This window comes from Plodia interpunctella, chromosome 19, assembly GCF_027563975.2.
Source record: "Plodia interpunctella isolate USDA-ARS_2022_Savannah chromosome 19, ilPloInte3.2, whole genome shotgun sequence".
NCBI classification, from domain to species: Eukaryota; Metazoa; Arthropoda; class Insecta; order Lepidoptera; family Pyralidae; genus Plodia; species Plodia interpunctella.
Genome location: NC_071312.1, coordinates 5,141,894 through 5,167,690, shown reverse-complemented (window position 1 = coordinate 5,167,690; position 25,797 = coordinate 5,141,894). Strand labels below are relative to the sequence as shown.

At 35.0% G+C, this 25,797-nt stretch overlaps 1 protein-coding gene and 1 non-coding gene across 5 annotated transcripts in view; both read left to right on the top strand.

Moving 5' to 3' along the window:
• The window catches only part of trh (trachealess), a 149,688-nt gene that overhangs the window by 56,236 nt on the left and 67,655 nt on the right, over positions 1-25,797 (top strand). For all 4 annotated transcript variants that reach the window (XM_053760086.2, XM_053760087.1, XM_053760085.2 and 1 more), the window contains one exon: positions 15,591-15,611. In XM_053760086.2, the coding sequence (XP_053616061.1) occupies positions 15,591-15,611 (21 nt within the window). The remainder of the gene's footprint in view (positions 1-15,590; positions 15,612-25,797) is intronic.
• Positions 22,701-22,839, top strand: LOC128678507 (U4 spliceosomal RNA). Its single transcript, XR_008405646.1, has one exon. It is a non-coding gene; the product is annotated as a U4 spliceosomal RNA (small nuclear RNA).

Genomic DNA, 25,797 nt, shown 5'->3' with positions numbered 1-25,797 from the left:
ATGTGTGACGACTCTGCCATTTAAGTTAAATGCACTTTACATTTTCATAGTAATATTGAGTATTATTTTGTTATGTTTTGTTTAAGAACAAGCTCCCAATATTTTGTTTAAGAACAGGCTCCCAGGGCTTGTTTAAATTTAATTCTGGATTGACTAACTTAATGTTGTAGAATATATTCTAATCTACGCTTTTCTGACGCATGTAGATTGTCAAGAAAAAGGAACAAATGTGGAAATGTCGGTATAACCATCCTAGCATGCGACATAGTATCATTTCCACTTAGACAGTATTTTCAATCTCATTGTTTATGAGTCAGATCAGTCTTAATGAGTCAGACTGGTAAACAAACTCATATGGCACGATTAGGATCCTATCCTGGGGCCTTTCGATCCACATGCGAGCGTCTTAATCATTACACCACCACCGCTAATCCTCTTGGCAAAAACCCAAAAAGTCTTAAATATCTTGTCTAACACACTGTTGGATAGAGAAACGAGTCGTCACCGACATTAGAGGGCTTTTGTAATAAAACAACAATTAAACTCCTCGTACTATGGGGGCGAAAAAATCCAATTTCCATTTACGACTCAGCCTCGCGCAGCACCGTGAGTGGGGATCTTTATTTGGTGGAGTTTTATATTTAAATTCCTAATTTGGAGCGGGGAAAACTTTTTGTAGAATGCAATATTTTGGACTTACATAAAACTAGCGGACTGATTCGAGTAAAATATGTATGTTACTCCTGTGCCAAAATTCATCAAAATCGACTCAGTACTTTTTTAGTTTATTCGTTACAACCAACAAAATATAATACAAATCTTTTCTGTTTCCAATATTAGTTTGCATGTTTGGATTATTATATTTATTGTTATTAGCATCGTATTTATATACATATGTTATACTGCTGTGACATAGGAGTATCTATGTAGTATTCCAAGGCTGTAATAAAGATATCTGGCATTGTGAGAATTTCTCACCATGCCATTTCTTGTATTGTTGACGAATACATTTGACAAGAAAACGTTTCAAAAATACTTTTGCAAGTTCGAAACACAATAATTTTAACTGCATTAGAGTCTAATACTGCAATAAAATACTGCATGAGCTTTTAGATTTCTTGTCAAATTAGGGGGTTTGATTATTAACATCCTTGTTGTTTGGAAAATAAAAAGTACTTACTGCAGATAAAGTAAACCCATCTTACCTTGGTCTTACATCTTTCCAGTGTTAAATACGTGAAAATATTACTGCATATTCCAAGAATGTCATTGTAACAAGTAATTTGAACAAGAAACTAATCCTTCCTTAAAAGTTAAGTCTAAAAATCCCCTGTGTGTCGTGCCGAGGGCAGTGTCAGACACTTTACTGCCGGGTAATGACACTGCTCTGTTTTAATGACACTAATGACACCAAACGGCTCCCAGGGCTTGACTTAACAACTTTGCACTTTCTTTGGTTAAGCATCTTAGGAAAAGTCATCATTTTTATGAGAACAGAATATAATGATGACATTTTTTAAATTTTGAGCGTTTTCTCAGTTGTTTCCTCAACAGTTCTGCGTTATGTGTCGGAGCCCAGGGTCCGCTTTCCTACTATTACTAGGCGTTTTGCACGCATATCTATTAGATGAAAGAATATTTAAGAAAAAGAAAGAAAAAGAAATATTTAAGATTCAGAGAAGATTTCAGATGTAGAAATTGAAATCTCTCAAAAAAGAGGTATTTTAAGACCTATTTAAGTGTTGAAAAAGATGATTGGATAGTTTCAGTGTTAAAGAAATACGTAGAAAAAAATCAAACAATACAAAAAACAAAAAAGAGATTAATGTTCAAATCATTTTTTGTTAAAATCAAATCAATGTCAAAATCAAATTATTTTTTTTTATTTTTTGTTATTTGTATTTTTAGCTTTTTCTTCATTACCAGATGTGTTTCGTATATATGAAAAAACCTGATTAAGTATTAGTTCAATAATAAAAAATATAAATCGATTGTTTAATCATGTTATAAATAGGTACTGTTAATTAAACGTTTAGGTTTTTTTATTTATACAAACACTTTTCAGGAAACTAGTATGAACTTCCTACAGTCACAGACAACAAAGGAATGATATCCATAGACTCGCATAGCATCGCATTATTCACTCCCCAAGGCATTCACCCATTATGAAGAACGGATTCCTAATATATGAGATTGAACGCCTTTTTTAAACCATTCATACGACCTTACAACGCGATTCATTCGATCGAGCGCTTCATTCTTAGCACCCTTAATTCCGCGATTATCCCAAACAAGATTATTTCAGCAATCGATTTTCGATTTTATTTCTACACTGGTATTGGTCATTTTCGATCGATCAGTTGTAATGTTTTGTAAAAATGTGCAATCATACAGAAATCGGGTATAAGAAAAAGCTGTATTGTTCGATGTTATATGAGGGAAGATTCTTCGTGCGATTTCGTGCGAAAAAAGAGATTCACAGACGTCAACTTTGCCACTATTGTATACAGGTTTCTCGGGTTAAACGTTTTAATATATCGATTTAAAAATCGGTTGAGCAGGATAAGCTTATGTTAATTAAATATTGCGTTGTATATTGATTTAGAATTATATTTTTGTCACAACAATTTCTATTGATTAATTTTTCACTAGCTAGTTATCTACACTCTCATACTTGCGTGTTTCTATTTCTATTCGGGGTTGTGAGATCGCGAAGCCCAGAGATGATCACGGTAATAAATAAACTTTAAAATTTTTACATAAGGGCCAATATGCTTAATAGTTATCAAATAAAAACATTATCAATAACTTCGCTGGTCTATAATCTAGGAGGTGGGGCCTGGTGCCTCGTATGACAGGCTGTTTCAGCCTATTTCAAGCACCAGTTTTCACAAAATAATTAGCAAAAATAAAAGTCATGTAAAATGTATACGAGAAATTGTATTTTTATTGTAAAGAAATTAATACAATTTTTACTTTATTTAGTAAAGTAAAAAATTGTAATAAATTAGTAACTTTTAAAAGGATCACACAGGACTGAGATACAGACAATCGAGACACAAATAGATTAACAATTCTTGGACCGGCGTATTTGGTACCGGTTCGTAAGGCGTTATTTAAATAAACAAACATTTCATTCATAAATCCAAAATGGATCCTAGTGTAGTGTGCTTAGACTACTCGAAATAAAATGCCAATGAGAAGAATGGAAGCAGAATAATTTATTTTACAATATTTACATATATTTATAGTACAACATTGATACTGCACACGTAATTCGCATCACGGCACAACTCGCGCGGTGGTGGGGAGCGCGCTGAACGGAGCGCGCGTCGCGTCGCGTTGTTTCTACTCAAACTGTTTGTGGGCTCCACATTATCCCCCTTCAAGCGAAGCGTACACAAGGTTTGATTACTCTTCCATGTCTTGATATCTTCGGCATAGTTGTTGTTTCCTGTTTTCCCGGCTTGACAATACGTGGTTGCGGCGCACTCGGCGTGTGAGCAGATAGTGCGCGCTGAGATGTACTCGTTGCTGGTGCGGGTTTCGAGGAGTGGGGATGGCTCGGTTGCGCGTTTGCCGCTACGTCGTCATCTTGCTTGATTATGTGTGCCGGTTTGAGTCGATCTATGGATATATTGGATGCTCGAAGTGGCAATTCAATCTTGAAATATTTGTTGTTTCGCTCTATCACTCTGTATGGACCGTCATATGGCGCTATCAAGGGGCTTCTCACAGTGTCATTGCGGACGAATACATGACTGCATGTTGATAATTCCTTATATACGAAGAGGTTCTTACTCGATGCGATTATTCTCTGTACAGGTGATAGAGTTGACATTGTTTCTGTGAACTGGCGGATGAATTGGGCGTCTTCATTCTTTGACTTTGTAGGTACAAAGAAATCGAACGGGACTCGTAGCGTAGAACCATACGTCATCAGTGCAGGACTAGTGTTGTCGTCACGTAGTGCAGTGCGTATGCCAAGCAAAACTGTAGGTAAATCTTCTATCCACCTTGTACTGGCCTCTCTTGCCATCAATGCCGCCTTCAATGTGCGATGGAATCTTTCCACTTTTCCGTTGGCTTGAGGATGATAGGCTGTAGTTCTTATGCGCCTTATGCCACATTTCTTCATTAGTGCATTGAACAATGATGACTCGAATTGCCGTCCTTGGTCCGTGGTGATTCGTAAAGGACATCCAAATCTCGATATCCATCCTTCATAGACTGCTTGACCAACAATCTCGGCGGTGATTTCTTTGATCGGTACCGCTTCCATCCAGTTCGTGTTGCGATCGATGATTGTGACGAGGTAGCGGTATCCCTGCGAGATCGGTAGAGGTCCAACGATGTCTGTATGTACATGTTCAAATCTTCTTGCCGGTGAAAACTCGTCTAAGGGACTGACGACATGTCTATGAATCTTCGCACGCTGACAACCAATGCAGGATTTGGCCCATGTTCCGACGTCCTTGTTTATAGACGGCCAAAAATATTTTGAAGTCATTATTCTTCTCGTCGTGCGTATTCCTGGATGGCTTAATTCGTGTTGCGCTTTGAAAGCGGCATAACGAAAAGCTTGTGGTAGATACAGTCGATTTTTCCCTGTCGATGTCTCGTACGTGATAGGTTGAGTGACGCCTGTCAGAATTGTGTCGGCAAAAGTTAATTTCGGATGATTTTTCAAATCTTGTAGGGTGATATCTCTTTTCTGTTCTTGTGATAATTTTTCGTAATCTATGCATGTGAGTAGATCTATTTCTTCTATGCGTGACATGGCATCGGCTGCTAGATTTTTTTCTCCTTGTATGAACTTGATTCTTGAACAAAACTGGCTGATATAATGTAGTTGTCTCTCTCTTCTCGGTGTGTCACTGTTGCTCGGCGGTCTTGTTAAGGCGTTTACTAGAGGTTTGTGATCGGTGTAAATGGTCACTTCGCTCCCCTCTATAAGACGTCGTAGGTGTTTGACAGCGGTGTACATAGCTAGTAATTCGCGATCGTACACGCTGTATCGCCGTTGCGTCTCGCTCATTGACTTCGAGAAAAATGCGAGTGGTTTCCATACTTCATTTTCTTTTTGCTGTAGCACTGCGCCCAAACTGCAGTCAGACGCGTCGGTCAACAAAGATAACGGTGCACCGGGTACTGGATGTGATAACGTAGTAGCTTCGAGAACGCTTTGTCGGCATATATCGAAAGCTGTTTCGGCTTCAGTTGTCCATACTATCGGTGTCTTGTCGTTCTTCTTGGCGTTATGTAAGTATTTGTTTAATTCGTGTTGATGTTCGGCTTGATGAGGTAGGCAGTCACGATAGAAGTTGACCATGCCAAGAAATCTTCTAAGATCTTGCACCGTGTTTGGTTTCGGATAGTTAGAGATGGCGTGAGTGCGCTCTTCGGTCGGTGTTATCCCCTCCACTGAGACTTGATAACCGAGGAATTCAATCTTGTTTCTTCCGAATTCACATTTCTCGATGTTTAACGATACTCCATATTTACTTAGGCGTTCCAGGACAAGTTCTACGTGCCTTCTGTGGTCATCCGGATTATTTGAAAATACTAATAAATCGTCGATGAATGAGTAGACGATGTCATCCAAGCCTCGTAGTACCTCGTGCATAAATCTTTGGAATGTTTGGCTAGAGTTTCGTAGGCCAAACGTCATGCAGTTGAATTCGAAGAGTCCGAACGGTGTAATGATGGCTGTCTTTGCTTTATCTTCGTCTCGAATTGGGATCCAATAATATGCCATTTTTAAATCTAATTTCGTAAATATTTTCTTATTGTGCAATCTGTATGTGAAGTCTTGAATTCTCGGTATGGGGTAGCGATCGGGTACAGTCACGGCGTTAAGTCTTCTGTAGTCTCCACACACACGAAGTGAGCCATTTTTTTTTGTGACGACGTGTAATGGACTCGCCCATGGACTTTTGGATGGTTGGCAAATACCCATCTCCATCATTTTCTCAAATTCAATCTTGGCCGCTTTGTACTTGTCGGGTGGGAGGGGTCGAGGCCGGGCGAAGAGTGGGGGGCCGGCGGTTTCGATGTGATGTGTGACGCTGTGTTTTGCTGGTTCCTTCACTGACATCGGGCGTAGTACTTCGGGATATTTTTTTAAGATATCTTGATATATGTGATTTTGGTCTATGATGTATACTGTGGGCTGATTGCTTGTTGTTTCTATGACTTCTATCTTCAAATCAGTGACGCTGTCTATGAGCTTCTTTTGATGTAGATCGACGAGTAACTTGTGACTTCGTAAGAAATCTGCGCCCAGTATGGATGTCTGTACGTCTGCAACGATGAATGTCCATTTGTATGTGCGACGAAGGCCTATGTTGAGATTTATAGTTTTCTCTCCGTAGGTTCGTATCGGCGTATTGTTCGCTGCGTACAACTTGTAGGTGTTGCTCGGAGTTTGGTTTCTGTTTTTCGCTGCTAATACAGATATGTCTGCGCCGGTGTCTACGAGAAAACGCTCTTTCGTGTTCAGCTCCCTGATGCAGAGGCGGTTACTCCCTTTAGTAACACCAACGCCCGCCACCGTCGATGTTGCTTCTAGTTTTCCGACCGTCGCCTAGCGCAGGGTGACTGGCATTTTCTGGCCTTATCACCGAAGCGATAGTGATACGAGCATTCCCATTCTGGGTCACCTGGTTTTCTTCCGTTTCTCGACTTCGATCTGGTTGATGATCTGTTCTGGCGTGGGTTTCTAAAGGGTTGACGACCACGAAATCTGGACCGACCTTCTTTGAGAGCGGCAATCTCAAGTGTAAGCTTTTCTATTTGTTTGCTTAAGTGAAATTGCAAGTTGTTTTGCGTTTCGCTGCTGCTTCTAGGGGTTGAATCTTCACGGACTTCTGCTACCGCTTGTTCTGTGTGCTCCATCATCTTGTCTGCCATCGTAGCCATGGTGTCGAGCGAGGATTCTGTGCTGACAGATAGCACGGCTCGTACTTGCGACGGCAAATGTCCCATCCACAGAACTTTCAGGGCGTCATCGGCGACTTTTGTTCCGGATAAATCTCGCATTACACGAAGAAGTTGAGAAGGTTTCTGTTCTTCCAGCTCTAATCCTCCTAGCAGCTTTTGGAATTGCTTGGATTCGGATTCTTCGTACACCGACAATAGTCTCTTCTTCAGCGCTAGATATTTTCCAGTGGATGGTGGATTGCAGATGATATCGCTCACTTGTTCGATGTCTGTTCTCTCTAACACGGCGACAGCGAGATTATATTTTTGATCTTCACTGGTCTTGTATGAAGATACCACGGCTTCAAATTGTGCGAACCACAGCTTAGGTTGGGCTCGCCAAAACGGCGGTATTCTTGACTGTAGAGAAATAGTTGACACTTCCTTTGCAACCGCTTCCGGAGAGGAGGACGCGTCAGAGAATTCTTCTTTCTTTTCCATTTTTATGAGATTTCTTCTTTTTTCGGGGTCACCAATTGTAGTGTGCTTAGACTACTCGAAATAAAATGCCAATGAGAAGAATGGAAGCAGAATAATTTATTTTACAATATTTACATATATTTATAGTACAACATTGATACTGCACACGTAATTCGCATCACGGCACAACTCGCGCGGTGGTGGGGAGCGCGCTGAACGGAGCGCGCGTCGCGTCGCGTTGTTTCTACTCAAACTGTTTGTGGGCTCCACACTAGCAATACTATATCAAGAGGGGATCCGCTATGATCCGGAGATGGATATAAAAATAAAGAGGCCAGCTGGCGTCCATTCCTATTTATTATTTATCAATTGCATAAATTATTGAATAGAAATATCCTTTAGTGGTGGCCATCTTGACCCCTGACGGCGGCCGTTTTACGACCGAGCGGGCGATTTATCGTACTGTCCGTCTGTGTATCATGGATGTAGATATTGTGGCGTAGCTAAGCTGTGCCCCGGAGCTGGAGCCCCATCACGACGAAGCTGTTGATTAATTATATGAAATAATGAGTAGTTTAGATAAATTTAGTTTATTTCCAAAAACTCCTAGATGCATTTGCGCTGCACTTGGGCATAAACCATGGTCTCTGGATAAGATCCGATGGCCTCCTGACTGTTGAAAATAGCAACATTTTGTCTATGACTCTTTTGTCTTTGGTTTTGTTTTCCGCGTGCTCTATCTCTCTCTGTGCCTCCATCTTTTCGGAATGAATACACGTCTATTTCAACACTTCCGGGTTCACCCTGTAAAAAAATTAGTAATTGTTATTAAAAATGGAAATGTTAGTGAGACTATAAAGTCTCACTAGCATTTCCATTTATTAACACTGACTTTGCGGGACACGCTGTCCGCTAGCTAGTCTAGCCCTCAGATAGCTACGCCGCTGGTCTGTCTGAGTATCATTGCTGTAGATATGTGTTTGGATGCTTCGGAATTGAGAGGTTGCTTTGTATTAGAATTTTGATAAGGTACTTTTCTTTGCGATGTTGTTTTGAATGCTTACGCGCTTTTCGTTTCGTGAGTTGATGACTCCTATCAAATGTTTTTCTTCATTAAAATCGTTAGATATATTTATGTACCCGTATATGGATAAAGTCTCGCTATTATTTTGCAATTTGTAGATCATTTTTAGTTCATAATTTTAGCTTAATAGTTTAATTTCAACATTAAACTAATATAAAATAAATATGGCGTCCTAAAGTCATGGATGGTGCCAGTCAATGGTGTATAAGATACAAAAAGAATTATCGAATAAAACATAAAAAATTCTAATTTGAAAAATTCACATGCTTTCATCTGAGCTTTTTGGTTCCTTCCTCAGACAAGCGTTGGGTCTGTTTCCTACTTTCCTGTTTCTGATTCCTACATTTTCTGTTAACATTACCCTAATATAATACCTGCTATAAGTCAGACATCTTACTCATCAATTTGAAACACTAACTTAATATAATATAAGGTTACCACACCTTGTGGTAGCACACATTAGGTTTAATATAGGTTACCACACTGACCGGTTGATATTTTTTTAGAAAAAAATACTATTTTGGTGAAAATACGATAAACGGAGGAAGCGGGACCTTTAAAAGGCAATCCTATTCAGTATTTCGATCTTCATAAACAATTGACCCACCCCGGCGACCCATCCATGTCTGAAGACACTTCCTAATGCTTAAACTGTGAATTCTGAGTCAATTGCTTTTTGCTGTTTGGCACAAGTCAAACGATGTTAGTGGTTTTATCTATTTTATTTCACTTGTGGGAAATGTTTTTTGATATCGGTTGAGGTTGTGCCGAAGATACTCCTTACATATGAACCTACAAAGACTTTCTTTGTTATATCTAATATTAGTGTAAATTAGTGAGATAACTGTGTTCAGTTTTGTGGATGAAATTATGAGTTATTAGTTATTTTTTCTAGGTCAAGTTTATGTGAACTTCCTTCTTCATTTACCTTCGTAATTTTGGGCTACGTTCAGTAAGTTTGTAGAAGTATTTCTCGATAGCCATTTTACTATTTGACGATTTAAGGGCAAACTTTTTTGTAGTCTGTTTAGATGTTTAACTTTACCCTTCAAATTATTTTTCCTTATTTTACGTCAATTTTAGCCTCTCATGATAGAACTTTTGTTGACACAGGAACACTAAATTTTTTTAAATAATCTTCTCCGCCACTTCCCATAACTTGCGCCAGCGTCAAAAGCCATTGTCTTAACCCAAAGGTCCAGTAAAAATGCATCAGATATCGTCCCGTGGTTATGTCTCATAAACTGAGGTCGTCGAGATAAGCCAGTCGATGGTCGTTCTCGGTCGTTCGATGGGACGTCGAATTTCGCCATTCGATTGGCGATTTAGGATGTTTGGGGGTTAGTTAGCCGTAGTAAAAAGTGGAATAGAAATCTGAGAGAGTATAACTCTGTCTCTGTTCTTTATCATGCGTGTAATTTTAATCCTATAATTATATATTTATTACAAGTTTATGTCCACGAAACAAAATCATAGAATAATTTTAAAGGTACATGGGATGATCGATAATGAGTATATGTGGATCTTATCGAGTGTGCTATTGATTACACTGGTATCAAGATTTATTCAATTCGCATCAGATATCTGAAATTACTTTACCCATGCCTTAGAATTGTGCCGCACCATATAAGATGTTGTACGAGGCGACTAAGGAATTAAAAGCCTTTGACATATAGAGTTAGTTTTTTGAATGACTATAGAATGGGTTGCATAAGTCAATTTCATAGTCGTATTCCTCATATGGCTGAGGGTCGTGGTCATTACGTGGAATTATACACATACAACAACTTTCTTGGCATTAGAATGGAGTGGCTTGCTATTGCTTTCTCCATTTCACACACAAGTTAATAATCAACCAGTGTGCAGGATGTTTTCCTTCACCGGAAGCAAGTGGTGGTCGATGAAAACAACTATACATGAGTCAAATTGGTATACAAACTTATGTCTCATAAGTCAACTACAAGTACTTTTGTTTACATTTTGTCTTTTGTCTAAATGTCAGCGGCGCGGAGATGAAAGACGACGTCAGTGTTAACTAGCCCAAGTCACCCTTAATATCTAAATTCTTGCATTGATCCAATAGCGCTCTTTTCAATCCAACGGATATCATCAAAGGAATAAGAAATACCTGATCATGAAAACTGTAGAATTGCGCAAAATAAAATCAATTAAACTTGAAAGTTTCCACCGACATCTGTCAAGAGATTCTCTTTAAAGAAATCGTACGGACACATCTTAATGGACAGTATTTATGTCCGCAGATATAAGATAGCATCACCTGCGCAAGACCTGACATAAACATGGCGTCGGGGGTCAGACGATCGCCGAATTATGTAAAGTGTCCGGTCATTACGTTCTGACGGCTCTGTCCGGGTACCGCGACCGCGAGGATTGATACTGTGGGTTGTGTTGGGCCTCTCTCTTCGTATTTATGAGCTCTTGGTGTCATTAGGCTCTTGTAAAATCACTCGTAAGTCTGTCTGTTGTGAATAAAAGGCATGCTAGACCAAGACTGATATTATTCTCTTACCCGCACAGAACAATATGAAACTGACAGGCAAATATCACATCACTGATTATGTGTTCAAACACAACTGAATCAAATGAATCGAAATTAAGTACGTATATGTAAATTTATGGTCCAAAAGATGGACAAGTCTTTGAAATAAATGATTCTTGTGGGCTAAATTAGAATATTAAAAAAAAGTTTCACAAAACCCATCGTAACCTAAAGTGAGTTTGCGACAGTAGGTAGTACCCTGTAATTAAACTGCCTCTTTGATCCATCAAAGCGAAATACAACAACTTAATTGATTTCCGTATTCACGAATTCACCAAACACAAGCCTTTTTAGGGTTCCGTAGCCAAATGACAAAAACGGAACTCTTATAGATTCGTCTTTACGTCCGTTCGTCCGTATGTCATAGAGACACTTCCAAAGTGGTAAAATGTGTGTAAGTTCTAAAATAAGAGATTGATAAAACTCAAAAAAGTATATACAACATATATTTTTTTGAGTTTTGTCATTCTCTGTCATTCTCATTCATCACAAGATCTAGTGTGTAGTTTTTTCTATACGTCATCAATCGTAATCGCAAATTTACCATTCATTCAATCAACGCAATTATAAAAATGCACAAAAATCTATCAATAAGAACTTTTATGTTATGTTACTTGCTGCTATGGAACCCTTCATTGGCGAGTCCGACTCGCACTTGGCCGCTTTTTTTATTAGCCTTCTCTCCGATGTCCAATGCATCATATTAATATTATAATATTTTTTTTTAACCATGTAGTTAATTCACATTGTATAATAGTTGAAAAAACTACATATATAATTTAAAATTCGACGCGACGACTGTTTGGCTAACTTTTCCTAACTGGGTTGATACTCAAGTATGTAAACCATTTAGTCGCTGTACAAACTAGCGTAGTTCCCGCCACGTGCGAGTTACTGGCCACCGCATCCCTCGTTTTGAGGGTAGTTTTATTAGGAATTACAATTATTTATTTACACTGACCGCTGCCCGATATTTGTATGGTAATACCCTTCGTAGGGTTAAACGATGGGTTGTATTCTTTTCCATATGTTGGGAGCGATATTGGTGGGCCGTATTGTCAGTAGACATGCATAATAAGAATTGCTGCTATTTTAAACCAATAACAAAAGTTAAGTATTTCACATAAAAGTATAGTACCTTTGTACTTAGTTTCCTATTTGTAAGTTTTATATTTACACTGTTATATTGTGTACACAAATAAATAAAATAAATTTTCGAGCATGTAGAAGTTGGAAAAGCTGACCTTGAGGTCCAAAGCTCTATGGCCGAAGATGAAACCGGGATATTTCAATTAAATTTCGAGCATTAAAACGATCATGAATTTAAATTATGTTAATCTCAATGTTATTTAATGAATCATTTAAAATTCATGGTGATAAAAACTATCTTCGTTAGTATGAGTATACCTACATTTGGCACGGCAAAGTATTATTTTTAAGTTACGCGACGTTTTTTACGCAAAATGAACTAAAATTCGAATACACGTTAATCAATCAGTGTACTTATATACTTACCTATAACAATATCACGCTATCCTTTTGCTTGAAGCGCTTTGCGAAATTAGGTATTAAAATTCTATGAGATACGATTTCTCAAGTTAATCCAACTATTTCTAATCCTCTTACAAAAGTAAACAACTTCGTTAGGAAAACTCTCGATATTATGTAAATCACATTATTATTCATACTGTTTTTGCAAAGGGCGCGCCCAAAACCGAGCCCCTAATCTCAATCTGGACTATTTACAAAATTATACAATCACATGAAAACAACAAATGCCATTCAATTTTGTATCTTATTTTTTATGAAACAAGAGTGAAACATATTCTTTTTGTTTACTACATATCCTTGACAGATTTAATACGCTACTCGCTCATAGATGGCGGTAGTGGCAATGTAAATTTTCGATAATGTAATTTTCCATTATGAAAAATTGGGGATTTCGTTCGCAAAATCTGATTGGGAAAACATCTGTAAGTTATTCCGAGGTATTATGATATACGTAATAAGATTAAGGTGTGTCTTTATTATTTCATAATGCCTGTTTGATATGAGGGGTGACATTTTTTGTTGTCTTTCAGAAATTTCGGGATTCATAATAAAGAATTTGCTTTCATTTTATTTTATGCTATTAAAAAAATATTATTAACTCATTTTTGAAAAGCTCGATGTAAATTAATAAAAACAATCAATAATGCAAATTATTTAAACAGAAACATTCTAAATCAGTATTCAAATTGCAATAGTGTAATCTGCAATGTGCATTCTGCATCAAGGCATGTATCATCTAAGTATTGGACACTGCAGGACACTCGCGCGGGCGTGGGAAGGGCACGCATGTTAGTCATAATTATTACTATGTTTTGAATATCAGTGTGTAACCAAACCATAATCGTATAGATTTACTGAAATTTGTTGTCAGAAATATTGTTTGTAACCACTTAGTAATTAATTTGAACATGTAGGTTACGATTTACTTAAAATTGTTGTCATACACGTCATTAATATTATTTGTAACTAATTTGAACATAATGAATATACTTGCTCTAAATCTAAAGTAGTACACAATTCAATCTTGTAGCTAATTTAAAAAATACAAAGAAAATATATTAGTTTAGTTAAATTAATAATTAGGTTACAAAATATTAACCTAATTATTAATTTAACTAAACTAATATTTTTTCTTTGTATTTTTGCAATGTTTAGCACAAACATGAGTAACATCTATATCTTTTATCGTAGAAAAGCCATAGCCTTTTCCAAAGCCAAGTTTATTTTTTGTTCAAATCTATGGGACCATTTTGCGAAATGCAACAAAACATGATTGCTTCTATAATAAATAATGTCTATACCATACTAGATCCATACCTTAAACATTGGTAATAATTTCTTAATTTCCTCGTTACTTCTCAATTTCATGTCAAAATTTCAATGCAATTGCTAAATAGAAGTGCACTTTGTTGCATGAATAATAAAGTTGTATTTGCATTAATCGTTGTATTAGCGATATGAGTAGTGGTGGGGTCACTGCGTCGCAATATTGTCGAATATAAATCACAGTTTAGCGAACCCTAGCTCAATAATGTTGCTATCTAGTGGCATTTCCTATATAAATTTACCGTTTATCACCATTATTTAAAATGTTATAAGTTGTTTATTTTATGTATATCTTAAATGATCTGAATATAATCTAAAATAACCATGTCATACAGACGTAGATATATGACATACCTATAGATGGGCTTACAATATAATAAAGTAATATTTAAAATACACTCCATTATTTACTTCGTAAGAAATGACCAAACTTGAAACAATTATTCCTTGTCATCATGTTATTTGTGTAATTAGTAATTTTATATTAAGTGTAAGTAATTTTATATTTTTAATACAGTTTATACAATAAATAAATAAACAAGGCTAAGTAATCTCATTTATCCTTACATATTATAAAACAAAGTCCTCTGTCGCGTCTGTCTGTCTGTTCGATAAACTCAAAAACTATTGCATGGATTTTCATGCGGTTTTCACCTATATATAGTGAGATTACTGAGGAAGGTTTAGTGTATAATTTATTATATTTTACCCGAGCGAAGCCGGGATTGGCCGCTAGTAACATTATAAAGTAAAATAGTCGATGGTCTCCCCACAGCCCCTGGCGCGCGGTCCCTGCACAATGCATGTATGCGATCATTGTTCATTGCATTGCCGAAGACGTCTTGTTTTGCCGCATGAGAAATTTACTTTACTTCAGTTCAGATATCTATTCTTAATGCAATCGATTATGTAAATTGTGTTTTATAGAGACAGATAGAGTTTGTATACAACATTTTTTCTCAGCAATAAAATAAACTGAAATATGTATGAATATTTCGACTTTTCTTACTACTTAAGCTCGATCAGCTGGTCATTTAATTTTTATGGGAGAGCAAATATATTCTCAATCTAAACTAATATTAATAAATATATTATTAATAATATAATACATAATATTTGTTTGTAAGACTATAAACTATAAAATCCTTTTAATTTTATTTAATACTGCTAACAACCCTGTATAGCAACTTTGGTAAACGATGTGATTTTAGTTATCTTCTAGTTAGATTATCGTTTAAGTAGGTTCTAGATCTTGTATAGATATCGATACATAAAATATATACATTATACTTACTTACTTATATGCTTCAAGTACTTACTTAATTTTTAAGAAAAATATTAATATACCATTCCATCAAAACGTCAAACAAAGACCCATTGGTAATACCAATGTTCAAATTTAAATAATGTTATGGTAATACAGTATCATTATTTTTAAGTTCATAATACGATTTTACAAGTTACAAGCAAAAGTTTTCTATCTGTGAGAAGGAGAACCACATGTGCCATCTAGTGACAGTTATCGAAACTAACAACTATCAACGAACTTCATAAGTTCCGCCCCTCTTTCACAGATGTCGCTAGTTAAGTTGAAGTTAAGTAATTTCTAAAAATGCTGTATGTTAACTTAATATAAATGATATTAATATATGAAATCACTTGTTTCAGATACTATGCACAAGAGAATTGGTTAAGTAAACTTCTTTTTTCCTTTTTATTAATATTTCATATAAGCATCTGTTTACTTTTTCAGTTACGTATCGAACATAGAGTATTGTGTAAATTATTCATAAAACGGTTAAAACTATTTATTACACTAAACTACTAACTATTTTTTAAACTATTAACTACTTAATGAATTGATACTAATATAAATAAGTAATATATACTTAATGAATTGATACTAATATAAATAAGTAATATATACTTAATGAATTGATACTAATATAAATAAGTAATATATACTTAATGAATTGATACTAATATAAATAAGTAATATATACTTAATGAATTGATACTAATATAAATAAGTAATATATACTTAATGAATTGATACTAATATAAATAAGTAATATATACTTATTTATATTAGTATCAATTCATTATTTTAAGACTTCCAATTTTATTTTTTTATTATCTTTGGTATGATGGATGAAAAATAAGTCAACAAATTGTTCGAGAATTTAAATCCGGGACCGCTAAGACAATGTTGCTGGCCATTTTAGTCAAGTTTAATTCCTTTTATTGTCTTAAAAGGCAAAAGAATTTATTTCAAGGTCCGTTTGACGTTAACCCTTCCGTTTCTAATGAGGCCCTTGGAATTAAAAGTGCAATTCGTAGGTATCAGAGGGTTAAGCATTTTATGTTACTGGCTGTTGTAAATCGAGCGAGTAATGTCATTCATTGTTGGTTAATTTCTTCTATTTTCTTAAGAAGTTGCAAAATAAATTGGTATCTTTTACTAGCATTTGTTGAAGCAAATTACTTAGCGTTTCGAGGGCAAACCCAAGAAGTGCTGTGATGTGGACCTTGTTAAGTTGTGGAGAAAATGGAAAACGGACCCTGGGCTTCAACGCTTTATGGCAGCGAATGAAACTGGAAAAATGCTCAGATAAGATAAAGGCCAGCTTATATTTAAGTAGGTATCTGTATGATTAATATTTTATAGATTATAGGATACTTTATCCTGGATTATTAATTTATGTGAAAATTATACTTAATAAAAAATATTTCTCAAAACAAATAGACTCCGTTACTAATGCCAACTTGGTGTCTCTAGTAATAATACATTTTAATTTTTCCTCAAAACGCACCTGAAAAGTATTTATTCTGCCAATTTGGCTGGTGTTCCAAACGCAACCTTTGTTATTCGCATCGGTGCCATTTGAATTGGTGCAGTGAATGACATACCTCCAAAATGTCCACAATAAATCTAGATATACGACACAAATCTAGTTAGTTCAAGACGTTGGTTAATTTGTTATTCCGAACGTCACCCCGCGGCCGAATATCGACAGGGTTAATATTGTGACAGACAGACGGAGCGGGGGATTCTCTGTGTTTATGTGGGGTCGCATCTCGGAAGCTAATAGACAGCGTTCTGGTAGTTGTAGATATAATTACACATGACTCTTAAATTTCAAGATTCGAAGCCGGGACGGCCGTTAATACAAAGTATGAAGTCGCTCTCACAAGAAAAAAAGAATATAGACACCATATATTTGAGCCCAGTTGTATTAAAGATATTTTGGGTAATATCTAGAACTAGCTTTTTCTCACGGCTTCTATAACTTTTCAGTTACTTTTCTGAGTGAACCCTATGATGTCCTTTTCCATACTTCAAACTATATGTACTTATGCAAAATTTCAAGAAGATTGGTTGCTTACTTTCGCATTTATATTTATTAGGATAAGAATGTTGTAAGTAATAAAGGGAACATAACACGGATGTAACTCATACTTTTAAGCACCCAACTTCAAAATCTTGGATTAAGGCGTGTTTACGTCAGTAACCTGCATGCTTGGCTTACGGTCTTTGCAAGAATTTAACTTTAAAACTGAACCATGTCTGATGCCCGGCGGATTATCTCAAACTTCATAAGAACCGCGGTGTGAATTTTAATACGAGATAAACATGCTGTGTCGAGCCGAAAGGAAGAATCACGATCATCTACTTTCAAGATAGGCATTTCTTCTCCGCAGTGGACGTTCCGAAACGCTAGTAGTTTGTAGCTTTGAGAGTAATATCATGTATAATTTAAACTTTGTCTTTATGCCTGTAAAAGTCAAATTTCTGATTTTTAAAAAATTAAATGCTCTTTCTATTTCTGCGTATAAAATGAACAATCTAAAATAAGTAATTATAAAATCGCAAACAAGTGAAATCAGATACTTTTTCTAATGTCAAAAAGCAATATCTCGTCATCGTATTGCTTTTATTCTTTTGTTCTAATTAAATTAGGAAATTGTGAAATTTCCTAATATAGGTAGGTACCTATCTGATCAAAGATCAGAATATGAGCATAGTAAATAGCGTAATTAATAAAACTGATGAATTAAAATATATAGCTAGTAAATATGTGTTTCATTTACTTATCTTTGTGCATTTCTGTTGTGCATTTCTGTTCTGTTTATGTTCTTTCATCAGCTTTATTTATTTCCAATTTTGCTTTATTTATTGAACATGAGCAAAATATTATCTACTTTAGTACATAAACTATTTTTTTTTTAAATCCTGCTTCGATAAAAAGGATTTGAACGCGGCACCGTGAAAAATCGCAAGTTAATAAGTACCATTTTTATCGTGTACTTATGTCGCGATCTCCAAGGGGCGAGAAAGACATTAATACCAATTTCTAATGACAGGTTAGAAAAATATTCTGAACCTATTAGGGGAGATAAGATTTGGTGGATTTTTTTAAAAGCATTAGTTTATTTATGTTTGGTGAACATGTTGGATGTCAATAAGCTAATTCAAGTATTAAAATTAAAAATAGTTGTGCATCAGGAGTTTGGCATAAGCTATTTAATAATGACATTGCCAATATTTTTTAAACACTAACTCTTAACTCAGTTGATTCGTAATTTTAATTATCAAAATAAAATGTCCAATACTGGTAATATGAAGTAAAACTAGAGAAAAAAACATTCAAATTTATTTAATCCACCATTAACCCGCAAACTATTTAAAATTGACAATCTGTTGCTATTGAAGCGTGTCACTAGAATGACACAGGTGGTTCCTTAGCGCTTGGGGACGCGGTGTGTACGCACCCTTTGAAAGGATTGCCTTTATTATTTTTATAGCGCCAGTCAATCTTTTTGAATCGCTAATAAACACAGGATGTGCAAAAATCAAAATAATTTGATCGTACCTACCTACACATAATTCTGTTTTAATACTGGCCAATATGAAGTTATGAATATGAAATTAAGAAAAAATAGAGGACTAGGTATTTTAAATTGATGTTCTATTGATCCTCATTTTGAATTCAATTTATATACTTTTGTAAATACGCGTGTTTTCTATGTATGGTTAATGTCATACATATTGTGCCCTTTCAGGTAACTTATTTTGATAACACATGCTGGACGGAATTTAATATAATCACCAAAAAGGTATCTTTTAGTAGTCGATAAAAATAAAAGCACTTGGCTCAGCTCACCCTGTACTGTTCACCCCAAAACAACGAAATATGTTAAGCTAAGTACCTAACTCCTCTAAAAAATGTTGTAACCGTGTAATGACAATTTAAAACTCCCTTTAAATCCCCTCTACGCACCATTTGCCGTCTGCAGTATTGTCTTTGCTAAAAACCATTTTAAAAAAGTCCTTCAGCTTTACGCGCGCAATTTATGTTTCTCTATGGATTTTTACCAACGAAGGAGTTCTCGTGTCTCTGGTTTCGTGCTTTATGATCGCCTCTTATTGTCTATGGCATAGACAAGCGTTTTTATTATCTGCGGGGGCGTTTTAAAGTGAACCTGGGCCCCTTAAGTGCTGTAACTTTTTGTTTGAAGATGGGGTTGTAGGTAATTTTTCTCAAGTTGCGGAATTTGGATTTCCATATGGAAATTGTACCTGCCTTTAAGGAATTTGTAAATTACGTGCATTGAATTTTTACTTTTGAAAATATGAAAAAATAACTAAGCATGATGTATTAAACTATTTTTTGAATAATTTTGGCTGTTTTTTATTACTTACTTAAATAAGAAAACATGAAATACACGACTTATCTCTACAGCTGATCGCAGTTTTCTAAGAAGTCGATTTTATTTCATCATTCCTTTTTTATACATTTTCTTAGGAACAAGTATATAGGTACGCTATATATTTTTTGAAGTAGGAATATATATACTTACCTATTATATCTATTTTACCCTATGTTTATGTAGGTATATAAGTATACAATACATATATACTTTTGAACCATGAAAAGTATCGGTATGCATGACTGACTGTATATTTCCTACGGCAATGACCATTAAAGTAGCCTCTAAAATAATTATGTAAATAAAACAAGATTTAACACATACGGTTACCCAGCGCTATTAATAATGGTGACAACAGTGACATCAATCACATAAAGTATGCTGGTCAGGAATCGAACCGACTACCGCTTCCTGCCAGTGACGGTTGGGCAATACCTGTGCTTATGGAGAACGAATTCTTTTGGACTGTATAAATGGCAGCTATTTTTAGCGTGGAAAATTGTGTAAATATTTCAAATTGTAATATGCTACCCTAAGTTTATTATAAAAAAAAACAGAGGTCACCCCTTGGTCTTATTTGTCTCTCTGACACAGCGCAGCCCGATATCAGAGTAAAAAAATTAACCATGCAATCTTGAACCTGCTGTCTATCTGGCGTCAATCCTCCTGGTAATGCTATTTTTGCCCATCAGTTGCAAAGGCCCTTATTCACCTCGTATGAAACAGACGACGATAGGTGAGTATGTACGATATGTCCAATTGCAGGGCAGGCCCATACGCCTTTGTCTCTGTGGCCGGCCTAGGAAATGATCGAACTTTGCCCTGGATTAAGAGACGAGCTACAAAAAAAAAATTACAAAAAAACACTGCAGGGTCTGACATTTTTGTAAAAAGGATAAGAATTATTTACATATAATAAATAATTCTTATCCTTTTTTAAAATAGTTTGTTTTCATTAGTTTTTCTTTTCTTTTCATTGTAGTATGTAATGTAATAAATATTAAGATTTTTGTGTACCTACATCTGTAACAAACGGTTTTATTACAGTCTTCAATAAATCAGTAGAATTTCCATATTAATCACTACAATTAAAATAAACAAAATAAAAAGTATATTTCAGTAACATGATTCCCTAAGGACGCATATTGCCAATTTCCATGTTTACAATGTACCGTAGACAAATTTGCGGTTGAAATTATGTTAATTTTATTCCAAGAAAAAAGGAATCCTTATAATGTAAGGTGAGAAGTGACTGAAAAAAATCTCTAGCGAAATGAATATCTTACAAGTGTTTCTTTGTGGTTGTTTTTTAAATATTTATTTATGTTGGGGTGGCTGCCCTGGGGTTAATATTAATGTGTTGGCACCGCTGGGCCGCTGTTCGAATATTGAAGACAAATGATACTTACGGAAATTATATTGACTCGATTTGTGTTATATTATGGAAACGTTGAAAAGTCAAATAAGGTACTTTCTTCTTTCTTTTATAGTTGTTGTTTATCTATTAGGAAGAGTATCATGAAGTCTCAAGTTAAATGACCTTCTAATCGAAAATATTTTTTTACGATTTAGTTATTGTTTGTTAAATTCATAAACAAAAGTAGACTCCACGAAAGAAGTCCCGCAGACATGGCGCTACTATCGCTGCAAACAATAATGTGGCTTATAAATTATAAGTAGTTCCTCATGTTGCTACGGGGCTTCCGTCTTGGTATGGTCTTTAAGTGGCATTTTGACATTAAAAAGTAACGAAATGTATACTTAGTAATTTTAATGTCATAATAATTTTATTTAAAAAAGAGTCAAAAATCAGAAAAAAAAATAACTGATCAATGAAAGTGACATTTTAATAGTTGTATTTGGTTAGGTAATACATTTTAATTTTTACATAGTTAAATAGCCAATTAGACAGGGAAATAATCAAATTTAGAACTGCATCATCATCGTCATTACGAATTTTACTTCACATTTTCCTTAACAATGCAATTTATATGCAAGAAAAAATATTCATAGTGGGCATTACACAAAGCTGTGTCCATCACAAAGCCTGACTCGCTATCACCCATCTGACAAGACAAATGATGGCTCAACACATAACCAGTCTACCAAGATCCCTCAATTTCCCCCAAAAACTAAAACAGCATGGGATTGTGACAAAGCTGGACGGACTGCAGGGGTCAGGTTATGTTGGAGATGTCATATCCGTCTTATAACAGGGGTTTTTGACAAACTCTTGCAACACGACGTCACAGCGAGATGAAAAAAGATTTTATTAAGTAATAAGCTGTAATGTTGAATATCCAAACGACGTGAAATGGCATTTCCGTTTCATTTTCACTATGAGGGTATTCGATTAGCCGTGAACGTATGAATCTTTATTTCCATACTACATAATATCTACTATAAATGTGAAAGTGTGTTTGTTTGTTTGTACTTCTTTCACGTCAAAACGGAGCATTTGATTGAGGTGATTTTTGGTTTTGGAGATAGATACAAAAAGAGCTGGCGAGTTACATAGGATATTTTTTGCCGCGAGCAGAGCCGCGGTCAATATTTAGTGACTTTTTGTAAAATAATAATGACCGTATACTGCCAAGCCGTCCCAGTTTTAGTGTCATGTTCATGAGAAATGTTTGTCAGTCAGTCCAGCCAACACCTTTGCATATTTTATTACCCACAATAAAATAAAATACACTTATTAATAAGCAGATCATGATTCGCTACTGTCCTCCTGCTCGGTATGGCCGGCGCGGTCTATTTTTGAAATGTGCAGTAACGGTTCGCGTGCGTGATTGCGTTACGATTCGAATTTAGAAGTTCAGAGAAATTCGGCCGGTGTTTGACCAATCAAAGTGGTCCGTTTAAATAGTTTCTCTTTTTAAATATTTTAATTTTATTACAATATTTCCCTTTTTGTAAGTTTAGGAATTCAGGTTGGTAACGATACTAACGATGTTAATATTAGTTAGCATTGTTTTTCGTTAGATGGCGCTGGCATCGAAATAAATGGCGCTATGGTTTCTTTTTGGCCAGCGTATAAGTATTTCGGCATGAGAGTTTTGAATTAACTTTGCGCAGAGGCAATATCGTAACCAATGAGGTTAATCCGAGGTGCGATTATTGCTAGTTGAAAACTTTACCAATACCCCGCCTTGTGGACGTGAAATACCGTCCGCTATGGCACTTTTTGAATGGCTGTAATGGCCTAGAATACTACAATGATGTAATGGCCTACAATAAGCAAATTTCACACTGCTGATTTTATTTGTGATTTACGCATGAATAATTTATCTGATACAAGCTTAGGTGTTTCAATTATAGCCAACTAAACAAGTTCGAATCCTAAACTTTGGATACATTCCTGGCATGATTCTGACTTGATGTAATCACTGTAGTGATGTATTGAATGTAGTGACTGACTACATTGTGTAATGGAAAACTATGATTATCTGCTAGTCACAATTCTCTAAATCGTAAAATGGCCATCAAAATCCATGTAGGTAGTCAATGGTGACCACATTGTATATTTAATAGAAAATTCAATACTTAAATAAAATTATTTATCTAGTGTGGTATAATTTGTCAGGAACATTTTTTTAATTTTTCGCTAAGAAAAAAAAAATTGATAAAAATAATGTAGTGGCGCTAGTGTGCGACCAGATAGTGCCTAAATAAGATAATTCCTAGTTAATCAAACAAACGTAAATTGTTTAAATAAAAATAAACACTAAGATATTTAATTTTTCATTCGCGAAGGACAACAGTTACTTTAGGGACATATTGTCACCAAACAAATTGGGTGCTGTGAGATTCCGGGCACGGACAAGACGGGGCTCTGACGGCCGGGCGCATAGTGATCTAACCGCAGAACTTCATATTTTATTCTAGTGAATTTTACTTTCTAGTAAGAATCATAGAAGTGAAAGTTTGTGGGGCAATTGGATTATAAACGGGTCCTTCGAGTAAAAAAAATTAGGTTTTGATGAAATTTAGCATACCATGGGTATCGTTAAACATACATAGACACAAATATACCGGATAACTGAATTACTTTAATTTATATCACCCTAACCTATTTTAAAACAACTAAGGTTTAATGTTTATTTTAACTATAAAACTATATTTTTCAATAGTTACCCCATTTTACCCTAAGATCAAAAGTTAGGGTTGGATGAAAAACGAGGCACCAGAAATTAAGTCTCGCCAGTGAAAAATGGTTTTCTGTGTGGACACTGTTTATGCCCGCTTATAGCGTAAATTCAGTAGGCAGTAATAGGGTAGTACTGTAGAAGGTAATGTGAAAAATGATCTTTAAAAATAAATGTTGAGAAAAATGAAAGCTTTATTTGCAAAAAAAGTGATAAGACCCTTTTGTTCTAAAAACCTGTAGAAACCTAATGAAGAAGAAGGTAAACTGAAAACTAATTTACAAAAATAAACGAATAGAAAAATATAAAGTTTTTTGCTAAAAAAATGTAAAGATGTTTTTATTCTAAAATCGTGTGGAACCCGTATAAAGGTCTTGATTTTCTATCGTATTTTAATAATTAAAAACATTTTTAAAAATCTCACAGAAACTGCATAAACATAAGTGCAATACCTATCACAAAATAAATTTATTGGACCCGTTTTTGCCGTCATAAAAATACAACAATAGGATGTAATCCAATAACAGAGGACCCAAACGACAATATTTTGAAACACTATACTATCTGGCTGATCAAAAACAATTTGCAGTAAAATATGACTTAATCTGTAGTGTCTATGGATACCTGCACGCTGGCTGAATAGACCATTAAAGAATGTTAGCGCCGAAAAAAAAAACATAAATCATAACCTATAATGTGTTCCTGCTAATTTTGTGGCAATTTGAGCGTTTTTTCTTTTGACATTTTAGTCATAATATTATATTTATTTATCCCGTTATAATTTAGAAACTTTATAAATTAGTTTGATGGATCGCATTCAATGATCAGATATTATTTTATTTCACACTGTCTATAATTTTAGCAATAATTCATAATTCTGAACGATATTTTACCTTAGGAAAAACTTATAAATTGATAATAAATCTGTAGCAAGTAATTGAAAATAATTTTTCGTTTTATTTATCATAGCAAAAGTATAGTACCTAAAACACCATAGAAGTTTCCTATATTTAATATTTATAATTAAAACAATTTATTAATGTTATTGTTAACTTAGATAGTTTTTGAAAAGAAAATGCATTTAATATAAACTAAACTCTAGTAACATGTTAGGTATATAAGTATATTTTATTTATACACTCAATGTTTTCCCGTGATGACATTTACAACATACAAAAATAACAAATGGCATTATAAACAAAATACACGAAACAAACGAACGCGATTAAGCCATAAAAATGCTACTGTTTTTTGACACCATCCCCTTTCCGGGAACATATTCCAACGATTTGTTTATACCACATTAACAAGAAAAGCACGCTAATAAAGTAATAAAAACCTGAGATCCACGACCTGGGGTATAATATTGCTATTAATATTCAATTTTTACCCCAAAAGTTTCTTGCCACTTCAAAGAAAAATCTTAGATGTCGATCTAAAGCGAAGTATCTACTTTCATAACTTCTTGGTAAGCATCCGAAGGGTTACTCGGAGAATGTGTATGTGTGCGTTAATTTTGTAGCTCTGAGTGCTGTATCCACGCTAACGTTAACCATAAAATGGAGCACGCGCCTGGCCCAAATATTTTTTTATTCCTTTATTTTTATTCCATAATAGTTTACTGCGAATTAATTTTGAATGTAGGTATGTTATGCGATTTATGTCTCGTGTAGGTTTGTAAATGTGAAGATCTAGGACTGATAATACTTTTCGGTACAATTCTATCTCTAATCTCAAATTGTGGTGTAGGTGTCTTCATTATGGTTAAGTTACTGCGTAGGTATTTTTATTGGTTGTTTACGAATTTTGTGCCGATCCTTAGTTTAAAGAAAATTTGAAATTATGTCCAAAATGTCTATGATAGGTAGGTATGTATTTAAGAACACCAATCTTTCTTTGGAATAACTATTTAGTAAGAACAATAAAGCTTTTATTAATTAAATAGATGGCATTATTACACAAACAGAGTTTTAATTTGCACCTAACAAACTGTTATAACCACTTTCTTCTCATAA